Source organism: Phycodurus eques, chromosome 20, assembly GCF_024500275.1.
Source record: "Phycodurus eques isolate BA_2022a chromosome 20, UOR_Pequ_1.1, whole genome shotgun sequence".
Classification (NCBI taxonomy): domain Eukaryota; kingdom Metazoa; phylum Chordata; class Actinopteri; order Syngnathiformes; family Syngnathidae; genus Phycodurus; species Phycodurus eques.
Window position 1 is genome coordinate 10,512,068 of NC_084544.1, and position 19,630 is coordinate 10,531,697.

The following is a 19,630-nucleotide window of genomic DNA, read 5'->3' on the forward strand; positions in this document are numbered from 1 at the left end:
TAAGGAAAAAAGACGTTTGGGTTTGTGTCGCCATCCTATGGCTGGAAGATGCAACTGCGGGTTTGTCATACACTTAGCTTGGAAATCGCTGAGCAAAGAGTGCAAAAATTAAGTAGTGAAATAATGAAATACTGAAACAAATAGTAAAATAATTAAATATGGAAATAAATGCTGAAATAATTACTTGACATTTAATTATTTAATTGGGCACTCTTGGTTGTACAAGTACAAATACTTACTGTACTTTGCATACATTTTAAGGTATTTATACTTTTATATCTAATCTAAACAAGAAAAAGGATGTAGATGTTACATGTTGGTATAAAGTTAGACGTATACTACTACTATTCTACAGTAATATTTGTTCAATCAGTGCAATCTAGGATGTAGATTATTGTTAGTGGTATGTAGTAACATTGATGAATCATAATACATACAATGTCTAGTAGGGCTGCAACTAACGATTATTTTAAGAATCGATTCATCTGTTGCTTATTTTTTTTTTATTAACCAATGAATCGGGTCAAAAAACATTTTTGATTTCCACCCCTTTATTCAAAAACAGAACATTTTAAATTGACAGTGCAGAAAAAGGTACCACCACAAATTATGAGTTACTGGTTTGCTCCGTAAGATCAGTCAGAAAATAAGCAAAAATATTGATCAATGTTTTCCAAAGTAAAAGATATTTGCAAAGGTCTTATTTTGATTCAACACAAATTATTTACGGTTGAGAGGCTTAAAGTTAAACAAGGTCTCTAAACGATTAATCGATTATCAAACATCATCAATTTGATAATTGATTTGTTGTCAATTAATCATTGCACCGCTGATGTCCAATGTATGAAACACCTGTTGATATAATGTGCATGCACATTACAATTTCACATTGAAACTTGAGAAATAAATTAAAATAATGAAAATGGGTGTGAATTGAGGTACTGTATGGATAATATGACAGTAAATAGGATGTTTATTCAATAAATACACAATATTAATTGTACATAATGAGAGCCAAATTGTGCTCGTTCAAGTCCATCCATTCATTTTCCATAGGGCTTGTCCTTATTAAAGTGATTTTCGGAGGCAAGAGACGAGGTACATTCTGGAGTCGTTGTTGCCAGCCAATCTCAGAGACTTTCCAGTCAACAAAGAAATTTGAGTCAAAAGAAACATTTTATTTCCAGAAGCACTGAGCTGCACATCCTCAGACATATAAAAAGGCCAATAAAAACATCTTTAGAACAACAGTATGACGTACAACAAAAGCAGAATCAGTCACAAACTGTAAACAGACATACTGAAACACAATGATTGTCCAACCAAATTCTGTACATCAAACAGTTAATTTCACACAGACGGCAGTTTACAGAGTGGAGGTGGTGTTAGTGTTTGTGGGGTGACGCGTGAAATAGATGGGTTGAAGGTGGGCCGTAGAAAGCAGATTGCTGAAATACCTGGCATGGCGCCTAGATTAGATAATCCATATCTTTTCTCACAGGAAAAAAAATAAATATATATATGTATATATATATATATACATACCTTCTTTTTGGATCAGTGTTTGCAAGTTACTCATTTGTAAACATACTATATGTAATTAGCCTGTCGAGTGCAAAACAATACTTTATAGCCCTCTCACAAGTTCTTTGTAATTAGAGGTTTTAATCGGTTTTATTTTGATCGAGGGAGTTATTGCTCATCATAACGACAATACTGTGTGATTGTAAACTAAAAATAGATTTGATTCCCCCCCCCCCTTCTTTTCATACTTGTTTGGGAAGAATGTGGATTTTATCAAGAAACAAATCTGTGACTGGACCAAAGTGCAAACAGACTACAACGTTTAAGTTTAAATATTTGTCCAAACACTGAAGGTAAGATTTATATTGCTATGGGGAAGGAGCAAGCTTTTAAAAAGTAGGAGAAATATTTTCTTTTTGAATCAGCAGCTTTTATGCTAAAAATAAATCATAAAAAAAATAAATTACAGACTGTGCACACATACTCACACCCACCAATACGCGGGCGGGCGCGCACACACACACACGCACTTCATCTACCCTCACAGACTGGAGGGAAGGTAAACGTATGGAAAAGGCATGCAAAGGCAACGTCGCTTAAAAATTATTTCCAAACATTTTTGCACGCCGTGTTTAGTGATGAGCTTTAAAATGTACCTACTGTATTGTCAACAGGTTGCAATTTGTTCCTGACATGGCAACGGTGTACAACTAACTAAGGAGTCAAAGAAAGCTGCAAGGTGACTTCTCATCTCCCTCCTGTGGCTGCTTTACGGCACAGAGAAAGAACAACGCCACAGTATAGAGCATTACAGAGCGCGAGAGACAGACAGAATTATTAAAAAAAAAAATCTAAACGTTTGTGGTCCCTTGCGGTTGGCATGGCTTACACTTCCAGGTGCAGAATCACAGGATCAGATCGAAGGTTCATCATGAAAACATTTCAAAGGTCCGAGCTGAGGTGCACGCTGACGCTAGGTGAACGATGCGTGTGGTTGGCCCCCGGATTTAAATAGCCCGTCCCTTCCTCCTGCAGGCCGCATGAATAACGGCCAGCTTCCGAGGCAGTGTGGTTGTCGGAGGGTGGGGCGGTAACGGCGGCTACCTGCTCAAACGAACGGGAGAACACGGCGCTGGCGGTGCGCGTCAGGCTGGTGAGAGCTCCCGCTTTCGGCACAGATTGGCTCGACGTGAGCGTGAGGCGCTTGACGGACACCTCTGCGCTCTCGCTAGCGGTCCGACCAGTCGAAAGCGGGCTCACCTCTTTGTCCTTGCTGCCGCGCCCGCCGAGACGACACTTCTTCATGGCCTTAGCGCCCAGGTTTAATGTGGTCACGCTGTTGCTGATCGTGATGGTGGGCGGGTTCGTGTCAGGCGCCCCCCTGCCCGGCCACAGGCCTTCATCCGCCTCCGCAATATCAATCAGCTCATCCGGGGAACCCAGATCCACTGCGTCTGCAATGGGAGATAAGTGGAATTAACATCGGGGGAGTTAGAGGGAATGTACATAACTCATTTGTCATTCAGCCCATTACAATCTGTAAAAGAAAAAAATATAAAATAGGTTGAATATCAAATATTTGGGACGGGTGTTTCCGGAATTTTTACTTAACCAAGGTCACATACACTACAAAAAGTTAGGGTATTTGGCTTTTTGGTGAAATTTAAGCATGAACGTAAATTGCACATTTAACATTTTTGTGAGTAGTGCACGGTATTTCACATTCAGAAAAATCTCATGGAATGTCACAATAGACAAAATGACGCTCGTGTCTCAATTTACTGACATTTTCTTAGCATGAACTCTAGGTCTCTTTAGTTAAACACAAAGCTATTAAAGTGGTGCCTTGAGATCAGTTTAATCTGTTCCCAGCCACGGTGGCAACTCAAAACACGAATGTCAAATCATCTTTACCCATGCAAATGAATGGAAATGCTATTTATCCGTTCCAGCCTCCCCCAAAACACCCAATTTTTAAAATTTGTTCTGTCTTAATGTAATTAAATAGAACGTAAAGAATTAAACTCATGATTTAATGCTGCAACCCAATCTATTGAGCTGCTCCTTCTGATGTGCCTGCCTTGGCCACCGGGAGGCAGTATTGTATAAGTCATGCAGACAAATGAAGAATAAACGATTTCTACTACTACTCAGTAAGTTGCTGTAAAATTAGCCATTCTTCAAAGAGGATGAAGAATATATGCCAGTATTCTTATATTATCGGTCTACATGTGTTGTTCCATCATTTGTTTTCAAATAGCCGTTGCTTAATGTAAAACTGAGACCATCAATGATAACCGTTAGCATGTTAATGGGAATTTCCATTATATGTTAGCATTAAGCTAACATGGGCCTTTCTTAAGGCAACGCTGTTAGGTTATTTTAAAAAGTGTAATTCTCTGTTTTATGTTTAGTTTGATGGCAAATTTCAACTGGGAGTGGCATTAAAGAGCTTGAAGCCTCTCTTTTGATAAATTATTCACTATTTGCCAAATACTGCTTATTGTGGAGTTAAATGAGTTTAATTCCACCATTTTATACAGCGCGTGTACCTCAATTTTTTACTTGCAAGTCAAAGCAAAAAAAATCATGCGAATGACAGCTTGTACTTCAAAAAACTTGCAACTCCGGTCATTCCAGTCGGTTTCTCAAGGCACCGCTGTATTCTGTTGTACGAATGGTGGTTGCAATCTGGTGTAAGAGCATTTAGTTGTTCTACCTGTCACTATTTTGTCACAGACATAAATAATATATTTCCAGACCAATTAAAATGAATTGGTCTTCCGCAGCGAACCGGATGATCTCACACTAATGTGCCATTGTACTGTGGTTGGGAATCACTGTTTTGGAACAAAACTGCACATGATGTCATGGGCTGCACGGCAAGAGTTTTAATATATTAGTCTTCCAGCAGGTGGCGCAGACACGCCATCACCAGAGCCTGAGAAATGGGCTCTTGCCACCCACTGTGAGACCATTTTTCAGGTTCCCAACCCAACAAAAGGTTAGCTTAGCCAAAACAACCGTGGTTTATTGCAGGGAAGTGACATATTTAGTCCCAAAAGAGGCAGGGAGGCACAATGTCGAGGGCACAAGCTGAGGAAACACCACAAAAGGGAAAGTGAAGAAGGCAAGACAGCAACTGCATTGGAATACACGTTCAATTAGTCACTCAAAAAAAGCACACATACAGTAAATCCTTCAAGACGTCCATTCGCACCCTAACCCACCCACCCCTCACAAACAGCTACCGTGTAATAGAACTATGAATAGCTGGTAAACAAATGCAGGCCCCTGTTAATGTAGACAATGTGCCGATTAATTAATTCATTCATTTATCCGTTTCAAACAATCATACTACACTAGCAGATTTTGCTTTAAATCTAAATATTTAAAGACCTGCACATCTTTGCTCAGCTTCTGCCGAATAAAAAGTGTCCAGGTGCAACCCAGGAGTGCTGTCAAGGAGGCACAAATTTTGTTGGAAGAGACTATCCATGAATGGAAGCATTTGATTTCATATACATACAGTTGTGATTAGGATTGTTTGTTTTATAATGATTTAAAGGAACATTTGCGGGCAAGTGTGAGGAAGCCTGAGCCACAGAGGACAGAGTGAGTGAAAACTGTTGGAATGATGGAGTGATAGTGCAAATAGGTGAAAAAAGGGGTGGTTAAAAGCTAAAAAGGGGTTTCAGACAACGCCCCACAGACAGTTACCTAGGTTACCCCAGGAGTGGGGCAAGGGGGAGGAAGGGCAGGACCTTAGTACTGGTTCCTCCCTATGGAGGCTGACCCAGAACTCTCATTTTCCAGCATTCGCCTCACAGACTTCTGCCTCCTGACCTCCTGCCCCCGTGTGCTGGAGTCATGACTTCGGTGGTCCTGGCTGACCTCGGAAGCACCTCCCAAAGCTTCGCCATCGGGCTGGGTGCGGCCGTCAGAACGTGGTCGCAGGGAGTCTCCGTTGGGCATTCGCTCACTGCTCACGCCTGTCACACTGATATCGGGGATGACCATGCCCCCCAGTGTGGCCTCACTGTCTATACTCACCTCCTGGGACTCTGTTGGTGTGGCATATGGGGATTTGAACAACACACACAAACACACATCCATATCATGCACACACATGAAAAACAAAAAGGCAATGTGCACAGGCACACATGACCATGACAAAAGAAGACAAAAAGTAATTAATGCAATGACAGAAAGATAAAGACGTAAAAAAATGCAGTGATAAGAACACAATATAATGGTATAGTCTGTGGGAGGTGAAGATTTGGAATCTTTACAATGTCAATGAAAAATAACTGTGGCAGATTTGAGCTAATGAGTTTTTTAAGTCTTCTGCTTATGTTAATATAACTCACCTAAAACACTACACAAAGCGTGTACAGTGAACCACCGCTATATCGCTGATTTATAATTGAGTTTTTGTTTTTTTACAGTTAACAGACAAGTGTAAATTTAGAGTTGCGCGCTTATCGTGTAGTACTTACGCTGTGCCACAACTTGCTGGGCAGACCTGAGCTCTACTGCATCTAGATGCAACGGTAATTAAGAGCAAGAAGCAGAGGCGCGAAAGACTGGTTAAACAAGATTATTTGGTTTGGTTGAACATTTTGATGTTTAAATATAATGGTAGAACCTCAGTTTTCATATGATTCGTTTTTTGACAACTTTGTAAATAAAAAAAATAATTGGCCAGTCACCTCTCGGAAGTATGAAAATTTCTCCTCCCCCTCATAATTTTTCATACGCCATCAAGAGGCTTTAGTCTATTGTCTTCGATAAAAGTTAACGTGATTAGCTTTCATTTATCCACTTCATTAGTAATATTTATTTTACACAGTTTTCTGTTCTCCATGAAATTTATTTTTGCTAATATTTTTATGTGTCCAGACCGGATTAATTGGATTTACACTATTTCCTATGGGAACTATTACTTTGGTTTTCATATGATTCGGTTTTAGTCAGACTTTCTGGAAGGGATTAATCACAAAAAAAACAAGGTTCCGCTGTAAATTGTTAGATGTTTTGTTTTGTGTCAGTTTTACAGTAAATAATTCACTGGAAGTGACAAACAGCTTGAAGCAAGCACGCTTTGCCTCTTATCTCTAGAACTGTGAACGCGAGCGTCTTCTTTTCCTTTCCTCAAAGTTATAATATACAATAGGTTTAAATGTCTTGAAAGCGTATGGGAGTTGCAAACCAAACTTTTATTTATTTATTTTTTTTTAAATATGGTCTCTCTGTATCGTATCGGGTTTTCACCTATAGCAGGTTAGGGTCTGGAACGTATCCCTGATGACAAACAGGGGTTCACTGGATACAGATTTGACAGAACTATAAAGAACAAAGCTGACTGAATTACCTAGTATAAAAATGGTCTATGAGCCAAAAGGGTGACGAGTGAAAACAACACTTGACAGTGACTATGGGACAGTGAAATGATGCAGCGCTTAAACCTCATCGCTTGCTCTCATTTGTGCAATGTGTGTGCACTTTTTGGCTTCCAATATTTTATTTGTCCACTCATTTTACACCACCACCACCAGGAGTGCAAGCAGCTCACCGTGTCTTTTCCAGCGGTGCCCCCTTATAGAGAGGGAAGTGACAGCATTTCGAGAGATCCTGGAGGCAGTGGGTGTAATCTCCACCTGGATACTACGTGCACCCTCCTTGTTGTTGCTTTTCAGAGCGGCGCCCTGCTGCGTCGACTTGATGGCATTACCCACCTGATAGATGGGACAAAGCACACATTGTCATCTATGACTGCGCCAGAGCTGTGGGAAAGATTATCACAGATGTTCTGCTGTCTAATTTGCTGCTGTGGTACAGCCTGTGGTCATCCACGGTCACAATAATACTTGTTATAAAACTTTCATCCATTTTATATAGTGCTTGTCCTCGTTAGGGTTGCAGGGGAGCTAGAGCCTATCCCAGCTGACTTTGGGCAAGAGGTGGAGTACACCCTGGACTGGTCAGGAGCTAACCTCAGTGAACAAATAATGTATACCATTTTCACTCATATTTACACCTATGAAGAATTTAGTTAAATTACCCAACATGCATGATTTTGGAATGTGGCAGGAAGCCAGAGAACCCTGACAAAAACTACATAATCACAGGTAGAACATCATGAAAACGCCACAAAGAAAGGTTGGTCTGAGATTTAAAAAAAAAAAAAAGACAATTGTGAGGCAGACGTGTCAACCACTTGTATACCATGCTAGGCTGTTAAAAAAAATAAAAATAAATAAATAAAAGAGGAGGAGGAAATGTGTACCGGTATTTCATGTATAGGTGATTATGCCTTTACAATTTCAAAAGGTACAAATCAAATTGAAGATAGGATGTTATGGCCACAACACAGTTAACACTACAATGACATTTTCCTTTTTACCCACAAAAAATACCCAGGATGCAAAACACAACTGCATGAATAGAACTTATGCAAACAAACAAAATGTGTGGCCTTCGCCAATCATAACTGTAAGAAAAGAATTAGACAACACTACGATCAGTCCATTAAGCCAACCGTAAAAAGATCTGTGCCATAATCTTATTTCTTTCAGATTTATGCACAAGACAAAGTTTAAAATCTTAGAGGCCAATCAGTTAAGAGCATTTGCAAGTCTACGCATACTGTGGAAATTCTCAAAATGAACATGTAAGAGCAGAGAGTGCCGTGTCATAATCCCATGACAATGTGGCTTTTGTTCAAATGGGGGAAAATGTCATGTGCTCACCAGCAACCATTAGGTGCTCAATCTAATGCGACGTGGTAGATATAATGCCTGCCTTTTTATAAACGTCATAATAGGTTTGATTAAGACTGGCGCATTAAATTAAGATGTCTATTACTACAATAGTTTACACAGGTGCAGGACTGTTTTGTGTCATAATGCAAGGCATTTCTAATATTTTGGAGAAATCTTTATAGCTATGTGTAAGGGGCAAACTATTAGAAACACTTTTAAGCATGATGCTGTATAGTTCTACACTACTGATAACTATTACCAATGTAATTGTATAGTCTACACAAAACTACACTCTGCTCCTCCTCTGAATATCAATTAAAAGCGAAAATTTTAACGACAGACAGACATTTTGGTACACCTCTTGTAGTGAATCTCATCACTATGTACAGTTTGTTATATAAACACATTAACAACACTACTTCTATGATTTTAAAACTATTATTTATAAAAGATCCTATTAGGTAAAATCCATAAATCGTGTTTGTATTGGTGTGGAGGAATGCACCTTGGCTGGTGTAGTAATACTGTAGATTTAGGTTCAATCTGCTTCCCCCACAAGGATTACAGCTAAACAGAGCAGAGTGCAAAGCATGTAAATAATCTAGTGGGATTACACACAGTTTGCAGGCTGACACACAGACCAACACAATACAGCATAGTGTACTGTGTATGAAGCCAATATACTGGCGAGCATGTGTGTCTGCTTCACATGCTCACCCTCCCACATACACACAGTCACATTTTAACACTGCACTTACCAACAGTGCTTCGGGGAACAACTCCAGCTGGGCCCGATACAGGACATCGTCCAGGGCTTTGGATCCAAATTCCGCTTCCCCGTTACACCTACAGTACACACAATTGATATAGGATATTTATCATCAGAGTTAAAAAAAAAACTGTGGCAAAATGTAAGAAATAGAGGTTGATTTTAACAACCATTGACAAACACACATTGTGAAAGGGATAGGCAATGTGGCAACAGAATAAATAAAACACAGACAAGGAAATGTGCACCAAAACAAATACAGAATATTATACCCCCAGACCAAAATAAATATAAATCATTTGTTCGTGCAGGTATGTTTGTTCACTCACAATGCATAATGTATCCCGGTGAGGAGCTGAACCAAGAACTCCGATGTAACCGCCATCCGTGTGCTAATACCTTTATAGCGCCGTATCTGTTGTCGTGGGTAACCACATATACACAGTCTGGAGGATAGCCAACCAAAAAAAGAAAAGCGAAGTTGTATCAGTGTAACAGGAAGTTGTACAAACTGTGCCACCACTCAATTAGAGCAAATGATCTAGTACAGTCGAACTAGACCTGTGAATGAGAAGAATAGCTGCTCCGAAAGACAGAGTAAAAGAGTAAATGAAATTTAATCTTATTTGTGTGCGAGTAGAAAATATATCGGGTAATAGAGGTATGGTATATTGAGAGATGCTGGGTCATGTGTGTCTCGACCTGGAGCTGATCTGGCAGAGGGACTGGAGGGAAGTGGAGCTCATGTAGCTGAGAGCAGAGTTGTAGCACAGTAACAGGAAGGACAGCACCTCAAATCTGGAAGAACAACAAATATTTATTTATAAAGTGTTATGCCTACACACAGTGCATGATAAATACTACACAGCAAGGATTCAATAAGACTATTAATGAGACCTAAAATAATTGATTGGCAAGTACTGTTTCAAATGATATAATTACCCCCCCCCCCGCACCCGCCCAAGCCAGTACCAAAGGTAAAACAACTACACCTGTTTTGTGCAGTAAAGTTTTCTCTCTGAAGGAGTGGCCCACTGTACACCACCCTGCTCAGCCCATGAGTGGCGAGAGCCCCTTCTGTCAGCGCCATGGAACCGATGGTGGATGGCTGAAAGACCGAGATGACATTGTGTGGTTGAACGTTTCTGCAAAAGTGAATTAAAAGTTCTCCCTAACGTGTGTATATGTCGCTTACCTCGTGGTACACTGAGGGCTTGGAGAGGGAAGGAACAGTGAAGGATAATACTTTACTCTGCCCATCTTTATCAACTATTTCCTGGGGGAAGGAAAGACAGGAAGACAAAGACCATCCGTAGGTGAGGAAAATCGTCTGTGTACGGACTATCCTGGAGCTTGCACTTATCTCAAGAAAAACACTCATGTTTAATGTGTGGGTGTTTGTGTGAGGGCCGGCGTTTCTCTTTTCTGTGTACACCCACACACCTCTGGGTTTATGTGCCCCCTGAGTGCTCGTTAATGTCAGGTCAATTATAGAGGAGCGCAATGTGTGCTGAGCGACACATGACCTATTCTGTTATGCAGACAGGAAGAAAGACATCGGCTCACACATAGAACATTAGGCCAAATGGATTCAAGCCGCATACAAACATCAAAAGAACTGTGATTCAATATTTGTTGGCACAGTCTGTACATATCGTATCCTTTTCATAACTCATAGCTGCTGAGATTGCCTTCTAATAAAGGTCGAAAGGCTACAGTGTAAATGAATCTTTATTAAAAGAAACACAGGCGCGTGCACACGCACACACTTGGTACACTCATCCCCTACCAGGTTGTAAATGCCCAGCAGCAGGGCCTCAATGCAGCCTGAGGTGTGTGGGTCCCTGGCTGCGCTGACAGACAGAAGGCTCCACAGGAGCTCCGGAAGGAACTGAAGAGTGAAACGCTGCAGCTGTGGCTCACCGCTCCGATAAAACTCAAACAACTGGTGACACACTGGCTCCAGCAGCTGAGGATGATAGAAAACACAGCATATCAAAGCCAAAGCGCTAGTTCAAATCAAAGTCTCAAATATTATGTAACCAGTAGAATTCATGTGCAGTATACAGATATAGTTTTGGAAAGGTTACGTTCGTACTTCACTGTAGTTCTCCCGGATGACCTTGTAGAGTGCAGGGACAAGGGCACCTTTGTCTTTAAGTGATGCAGCATAGGCTGACACAGCACTGTCAGGCAAGGTCTGAAATACACAAGGTAAAGTATGTTTGCATTCAAAGGTCCCATATTTTAGCCATTTAGACCGCCATAGAGTGACTCTCTAACATGGACTTAAAAACGTAAAAAAGTATCAATTCCATTAAAAAAAAAAAAAAAAAAACCTTGGTTTTGTCATACAAGTGTCCAGAAAAGGGCCCTGTGACAGCTACTTCTGTTTGACCCAGTTTTGTATTCCCTTTATCCATATTTGGCTAAGACCGCCCCCTTTCTCTGATTTGTTGCCTCTGTGTAGAAGACTCACTTATGAGAGCACACGTGGTTGTTATGTTGACAGCGCTGGCTTGGGAGCAGAAAGGGAAGGCGTAGATCTTCGCTAGTGACGTGGAGAAGCTTAAGAAATTCAAATGACCTGATTTCGGGCCTCTATGCAGAAAAATGTTTGCTGAGGCAACCTAGAGGCAAAATTACATCCCAAATTCTAGATAAACTTCGTCTGGCAAAATATCTCCCCTTTAAGATCATTTGTGTATAATAGAATAATGAACTGGAAGTCGTCTTAATGAAATTAATGAATTAGCTCAATCATATTGTTATTTGCTGTATGGGAGTAGGTATTCCACTATATCGCAGTTCACAGTTTGGGCGCCGCTCATATTAAGCTAGCGGACCTTCATTGGACAAAATGATATGGTTTGGTTATTGTTCAAATTTTTTCTTTTTTCTTTTATGGGTCACTTTTCCAACACCTTCAACTGGGAGTGACAAACATATTGAAACATGGACAGTGTGTTTTAGTAATTTTGAAGTTGAATGTATTTAAAGCATGTGGGAGGATTAAAACTATTTTTTATACGATCTCTCTCTAAATCGTGGATTTCCACCTATTTTACTGTAGGCCTACATGCATCTCATACAGCTTTACTGTACCTTATATTCTGACAGCCATTCCTCCACCACTCCTTGGTCCATAGCCAACATGTTCCTGCATCTGAAGAGGTGTCACCTCCACCTATACAAAACAAATCAAATTATAAAATGCACACAAACACAATTTAGCAGTCAACTTGTGCACATACACTGCCATCAATTCTGTATGCACAAGAAAAGCTACGGACACAATAACCAGACTACTGGCCAAAGAGTATTTTATCCACAATTTATTTATTATACAGGTTGCAACGCATAGTGCTAACATTCTAAATACTTTGTCAGGAACACCTGTGTCTCAGACAAAAGTACACACTAAGACAAAGACTCCAAACAATATTAATACTTTGAAGTAAGAATTAAATTTATATATTTATACTGATTTAAATTTCAGTTTTAACAATGACCCAAGGAGACCTGTGCAATATGGACAAAATTTTACATCCCGATATAGGTTTTATATCCTGATAACGATATACAGCTCTTTTTTTTTGTATTATATTCATGAGTATTTCTCCTGAAAAAAAATTACTTTAAATCAACAGCAATTTTCTCTGATCTCTTCTGAACACACACATACATATAGAAACTTTCCTCTCCAGAACATTTTTGACTTATTCAAAAGAGCGGAACATATGGCACGTGCCCATAACAACATGGAGAAATCGGAAAACTTGGTATCTCTGACTATAGCAGAACAAACACATTATACATTCTATCAAGTTATCAGGAAGACAAATCAAAAGCACAATTATAGCCTAAAAAAGGCTCAGTTAAAGTGATACAGTGGTGGATCGTGAACGTACTTATGGATCACTTGATGCAATTGTCTCTGTGTAAGACATGAATTATTGCAAATGCTCCAGTGATGGGGAAAGGGCAAAAACAATTTCAGCATTATTCATTCTCTAAAACAGAGAATGTTTGCAAATCACTTAAACAAATGTAGAACACGGTGAGACAATATTAAAACAACTATGGCTCAATGGGCAGTAGGAATGCAGAGTCCATGTTTGGTCTTGTCTTTTCACAGAGGCCACTTATAAGAGAAAAAGTGAAGGAAGTAGAAATCCATTTTTTTGCAATTGTATTGTACAACCATAGTCTGATTTGATAAAACTACTTCAACTCTATTACCTTTCTTGTGAAACAAACGTACTAAAATGTAATAACACTTCAGCTCAGGGAGACCAGCGGTGACAAATAATATCCCAACAATATTCTTATGAAATACATGTAGCTTTTCTTTCAAGCAACACCTCTGTCCCCAGCTCCCCCGCTGTACTTTCCCTTGACAAAGCTAATAGCTTTATTTGTTATTATTTTGGTGCATGGGCCCGAAAAGGCAGCCAGGTCTCCATTTTTGGACTGTGCCAGTGATGAGAATGACAAGTGGGGGAGGGGGAGCCATTGACTCATGAAATGGAGACGGATTATGAGACAGAACAGCCTGCATTTAGTGAAATTAGTGCATTGTGGCTGTGTGTTCTTTCACATGTAACGTGGGTGCTGCAATCTTGGGCCTGGGTTGTGTGTGTGTTTTAATACCAGACAGGCACAAAAAAAACAAGTCAGTGATTAGAGTCTGACTCAGTCTATTTAAAGGACAGTTTCCCTCCTATGGGTTTATTTTCCAACCAGTTTGATTTCTTGGGTGCAATTTATAGTTAAAGTAAATGGAAAGAAAGAAACTACACATGGAGGCAAAAATGTTGGTACCTGCTAAAGAAAGCAAACCCCACAATGGTAAGAGATGAAATTAATGAATAAAAATGTATTGAAAACTCATGAAAATCTGACATTGCTTTTGAATAGTCTGAACTGAATACTTTTTCCCAGAGACTTTGTAGTTTGCCAATAGGTTTGTCAATTTTAAGTTATTGCAGTGACCATCGTGGGGTTTTCCTTCTATAATGAAGTGTGTTCCAACAATTAAGCTGATGTGCGTAAAAAAAAAAAAAAAGCCATCAGCTACTGTATGTGATTTGTCAAAGCAACAACCGGAGTTGCTTACAAAGGAGCTGCCCAACACACTCATAAAATAACCACTTTTTCCTCAGTCAGAATATATTAATTTCACAATAGTTTCTTTTTTTAGAATGTAATTGTCATATAGTATTGTTGTTGTTTTTTGTTTTTTTTTTCCTCCCAATGAGGCCCTGATGCTCTTTGACTGCTGCTCACAATATAATTATCCTATTTAATTGTGCTAATTTACTGAAATATTATTGAGAACTAAACATATCCAAGGCCACAGGGGACACTTCCAAATTAAGGGATCTACAATATCCTTTTCGGGCAATGTGTTACACCAGCCAGCAAAATTTTTAAATATGGATAATGAATGATTGAGGGTGCAAAACCCAGCCAACAAATCCAGACAAAGCAAATTGCTTGTTCTGTTGATGTACAACTGACAGACAAGGAAGAAACAAAAATTCAAGCACCCGGAGATTACACAACACTGAGTAATTATATCATCGGGAAGGTATCAAACCAATGTGAGCTGGAAAGAGACGACTTGAAGGAAGAATGAAATAACCGGCAATACACATGAATAAATCACTTTTAAACAAGACAGTGCACAACATCAACAGCAAGAAGTAACATAACACTGAAGTGATGAATAACTTAAATGCAAGCAATGTGGGTGAGAGGCACAGGCTATGTGCATGAATAGAGTGCAGATCAATGCAAAGGCAATGGAGCGAAAGAGAGGGCTAATTGGATGTATACCGAGACGATGGATAAAAGGAATGGATAACAACCCAGGGGATCCATAACATAATTGAAGTGAGACATATGGGTCAATAAAAGAACTTCATTAAGTTCTCCACTGCCTGTGGCAACAAAGTAGACTAATGGAAAGGCATGAGACATGGAAACACCGATATACAATGATCGAGCTAGATCAAGAAATTTTGAATATGAATTATTACAGATTTTGAAAATGTTTCGAGACATGTTAACAGCTTTCCAGGAAGTGAGGATGAATGTGTCAAGTAATCAGCCAGTCTGTTTTGTGTGTGCAAAAGTGTTTCTTCAGTGTAGGGTTTGAACAAACCTGTTCCTGTGAGCGAACTCGCAAGCTACCCACGCTTTTGTCCTTAGCCTCACACACATACAAGGAACACATTGCACGACATTATAAAGTATTACAGTACTTGTTGGCTCAATGTGTTTTTTTTATTACATTCTTTCTAAATCCTAGTTGTATTTTCTTGACATGTCAGTCTATAAAAAAGTAAGCACACAATAATATACCTTCTCATGTATTAAGAGAGAAAAACTAGTGTAATAGTACTAGCAGAGAACTGCCAATCCTACCTCCTGTTTATTCCCCATACACATACATGTTGAAATGTGGGTGAGCGGTATGATAGAAAGCTTGAAATGAGGAACTAAAAGGAAAAAGAAGGAAACAATGAAGAGGGTGGTATTAAGGAGTAGCTGAGCTGCCCCAGCTGCTTTTTCCTGTGGTACAGGGTGCATGATGACACAAAATTATATTATCACAAATAGACCAAAACTGGAAAGACCACATTGATTGAAAGTCAAAAATGTCAAAGAGATTTGTATTTCAGTTAAATGTTTTTTCCAGCTGACTACACTTTCGACTACCTTAACTGCTGACCTTATAAGAAACAGGAAGTAAAACAATGTGCCTCTACTCTCAAACGTCTCTCCAGTTGCTTAAAAATGCTGCTGTTCGCCTCTTAACTGGAACATACGATAGCACAAAACTCCTATTCTGGCCACTCTCCACTGAATGCCTGCACATAGAGTTCATTTTCAGACTCTGCAATTTTTTTCTCAAATCTCTAAATGGTCTCACCCCGCCTTAAAACACATTTTTATACCTTTGCTTTTAACACACGACAAGACTCCGCCCCTGTTTTCGTGTCTTGTTTATAATTGTATTATTTTACTGTTTTTTTTTTTTTAATCATTTTATGTTCAACTGTATTGTTTTATGTTAATTTTTTATACATGTGCAGCACATTGTTTTAGCTGTGCTCTATAAATAAAATTCAGTTGAGACAGTCAAACCCTCAAAACTGACTTAGTTGTAAACTCACTAAATATACAGTGGAACCTCTAAAGTCAAACACCTCTAATAAGGTTTGAAAAAGTGATTGAAACCTGCAGGCCAAATACACCTCTAGAAACAAACATGGGAAGTTGAACTGCTGTCACCATGCATGACGTGAGGCAAGACTTGCACAAACGCAGCAAGACAAAGAAGAGTATCAATGACGGCAAAGAGGAAAAATGTGACGATGACGATAGAACCAGAACAGAACTTAAGTAGGTCAGTTCAGAAGACATAAACTGGTGGCGTGTGTGTGTGTATGTGTGTGGTTTTACTGTTATGGGAGATGGCTGGAGAGCTCTAACAGACAGGAAACCTCTTTTAGCAACCTACGCTCTTAGGCTGGTGATGCATCGTCGCCTCACGCTATCCTCTCTCTCTCTCTCTCCAACCACTATTCCTTCAGTAATCAGAACATACGTGGTTAGTCAATTTTCTTCAGTCGTCTTCTATCCGTTTTTGTCAGAAATAGCTTTTTATTCCGCTATGAAATTACTGAAGCTTACCATTAATCATTGCCTTTATAGATAATGAATACCACGTTCATCCATTTTCTGTTTCAAAGTGAATTCAAATGCTGCACATTACACAACTGGGTTGGATAATTCACAGAACAGTAGGATTGTGTAGTCATCTGATGCTTCGTGACAAGCAGTGCACACTTTCCTCGAGCTCTAAGACCTGCTTGGTTGTCAAAAATATATTAGCAGTCTTGAGACATAATTGCACACATTTAAAACAAGGTTCCAATAGTTGTATGTACAGGTATTAGTGCTGACTCATAACTGTAAATACTCAGTTTTGACTGACACTTTCATATTTATTAAACAGTATATTGTACAAATGCACTGCATTTTCCTGAGAGCAGGGTTGAAAGATTAAATTGATTAATTTTATTGCTCAGGATGATTTTCCCCCCCCCCCCCCCAACCAGGTTTTTTTGGGGTAGTTTCCATAGCTCAAACCATGTTCTTGCTGAAGTGCACTGCTTGCACTAACAACATGGCTGCAAACAGAGAGAGGCTAGTTATAAAAGCACACACAGTGCTGCCATGTTAGCGATTTTGAACATTGCTAAAATCATGGTGCCCAATTATATGTTGCAAGGGGACTAATGGACATTTTGGAAAATTTTGATCCAAGGTTTGTGTTTCCAAACCACAAATATTTTCCCTAAGTCACCTTATCTGACCTGTACAACTTCACGTGAGAAAGGTGACAGACATATGGAATGGACGAGCCATGAAATTATATTATTTCATTATCATTATATAATGTTATCATTATATAATGTTAAACTGGTGGGTGGACGGGCATGCATGCATCCATCCATCCATCCATCGTACTGCTTATCATCAATAGGGTCGCGGGCGTGCTGGAGCCTATCCCAGCTGTCTTCAGGCGAGAGGCAGAGTACACCCTGAACTGGTCGCCAGCCAATCGCAGGGCACATATAAACAAACAACCATTCGGACTCACATTCACACCTGCGGGCAATTTTGAGTCTTCAATCAACCTACCACGCATGTTTTTGGGATGTGGGAGGAAACCGGAGTACCCGGCGAAAACCTACGCAGGCATGGGGAGAACATGCAAACTCCACACAGGCAGGGGCCAGGATTTGAACCCCGGTCCTCAGAACTGTGAGGCAGATGTGCTAACCAGTCACCCAACGAGCCGCCCTGGTGGGCATTAAAATGTTCATTTATTAAGGGTTGAGTTTAAACATGACAAAAATATCCCCCCCCCCCCTCCCTCCCAAGAGGAAATACTTCATTTTCACATTATCTTTCCACTTTCTATACCGATTGTCCACATTAGGGTCATGTGTGAGCAGAAGCCTACCCCAGCTGACGTTGGGCGAGAGGCAGGGTAGACTGATCGCCAATCAATCACTGGGCACATATAGACAAACAATCATGAACACTCACATTCATGCTAACGACAATTTTGATCAATGAACCTAAATTGCATGTTTTGGGAATGTGGGAACATGCATACTCCACAAAAGAAGAATGGAGCCCAGAGCCAAACCCACAACCCCAGACATGGCATTCTGAGGACTTTTAAGTTAAACAAGGTCTCTCAATGATTAATTCCCCCCCCCCCCCCCCCCCCCCCAAAAAAAAATCATCATCTTGTTTGGTATCAGGAGAACAAAACCAAAAGCAAAATTTGGTTTGAATAATGTCATTGTCATTTGCCTTTTCAATAAGCCAATGTAGCTACATAAAATTAGGATCAATATATTCTATGTTAAAGGAGTATTTGAGGTACAACTACAGTATTGCATCAAGTAACAAGACTTACATTTTTTAGGAGACGCACAATACGCAGTGTGTTCAATAGGGACACTTTCACATTGGGTCTGTCCCTCTGAAAGCTAAACCACATGATATAACAACGCATTACCACGGAAGTGTGCAGTGGTTTGTCTGCCAGCGAACTCACCCACACAGCCTACAACAAGAGTCCGGTGCAAAAGTCTTTCTCCGTGGAAAACGACACCACAGGTCTGCTAAACTGGAACTGTTGCTATATTACAAATGTTGCCCTGGCTCTTAATATTACTCCACTACGCCAATTCGCACTTGTGTTACAAAAACTGCCTGGTAACTAAAATCGGGTTTAAGATAAATGAAAATGTTTCTCTGCGAGCATTAGCTTGCACGGTGTGGGTGTTTAAAAGTGCCAGTCAGATAATAAAGATTAATCTCAACCCGCCACACACTCTTAATCTTGCTGAATGACTTCGAACTGTCATGACGATTGCTTACAGAGTTAGCTAGTTAGCTAGCTGGGCTAAGGGGCGACAGCAACTAAACCGGGACAAGTTGTCATCCACTTACTGGCATGCTATCAGCAAAGCTCCTGGGAGTGTCGTCCGCTTGTGTTTAGACAAGAAGTAAATAAACGTCACTTCGCTATTGCTTGGTTTCCTTCGGTAGTACAGTAGACCCGCTCCTTCATCTTGGTTACTTTCCTCAGTCAAACCATCTTTAAGTGAGAGCCCTCTCAGACTCAACGGAAGGAAAAGGACGTGTGGGCCAATGAGAGATGAGTAGAAGGCCAAGTTGACCCGCCGTCTAACAATTCTTAGCCAATCGAATTCTTGCATTGGTAATTTCCACGATCAGGGTAGGTTGTAGCTGTCACCCGCGGTCTTTTCGTTTGACGCATGAGTGATCTGTCAAAGATGCATTTTAATGAATCACTTTAAAATGTTTTATATTATTTCGACCATGTGTTTAACAAGTATTATTTTAACATTTTCAAACCAAATGCTCAACACCTATTATAAGAAACAATATTTTCTTTGAAGCCTGAAGCTGTTAAATGATGCATGGCAATTTGTCTCTGATATATTATAAATTA

The 19,630-nt window shown here is 39.9% G+C and overlaps 1 protein-coding gene across 2 annotated transcripts; it reads right to left on the minus strand.

Annotated features, from left to right (window-relative positions):
* Positions 1–1,157: 1,157 nt before the first annotated feature.
* On the minus strand, positions 1,158–19,285 carry hycc1 (hyccin PI4KA lipid kinase complex subunit 1). Of its 2 annotated transcripts, XM_061665120.1 has the most exons (12): positions 19,105–19,285; positions 12,163–12,244; positions 11,156–11,257; positions 10,847–11,026; positions 10,253–10,333; positions 10,050–10,165; positions 9,760–9,855; positions 9,387–9,503; positions 9,047–9,134; positions 7,100–7,262; positions 5,245–5,588; positions 2,888–2,978 (listed from the first exon to the last, which is right to left on the minus strand). In XM_061665120.1, the coding sequence occupies exons 2-11, from the start codon at positions 12,211–12,213 to the stop codon at positions 5,290–5,292; spliced, it is 1,293 nt and encodes a 430-aa protein (XP_061521104.1). In that variant the 5' UTR covers positions 12,214–12,244; positions 19,105–19,285; the 3' UTR covers positions 2,888–2,978; positions 5,245–5,289. The 2 variants fall into 2 exon arrangements, with proteins under 2 accessions (XP_061521103.1, XP_061521104.1); XM_061665119.1 differs by lacking the exon at positions 5,245–5,588 and having other exon boundaries at positions 1,158–2,978.
* Between the last annotated feature and the right edge of the window lie 345 nt (positions 19,286–19,630).

Bases quoted from the DNA above. Each gene is read 5' to 3' on its own strand.
- hycc1 (XM_061665119.1), bottom strand. From the start codon at position 12,213: ATGTTGGCTATGGACCAAGGAGTGGTGGAGGAATGGCTGTCAGAATAT. The intron at 9,856-10,049 runs GTGTAGTTGTTT...TTGTTCTTCCAG, and splicing joins AACTTTACTGCACAAAACAG to ATTTGAGGTGCTGTCCTTCC. The intron at 9,504-9,759 runs GTCGAGACACAC...GCTATCCTCCAG, and splicing joins CTCTGCCAGATCAGCTCCAG to ACTGTGTATATGTGGTTACC.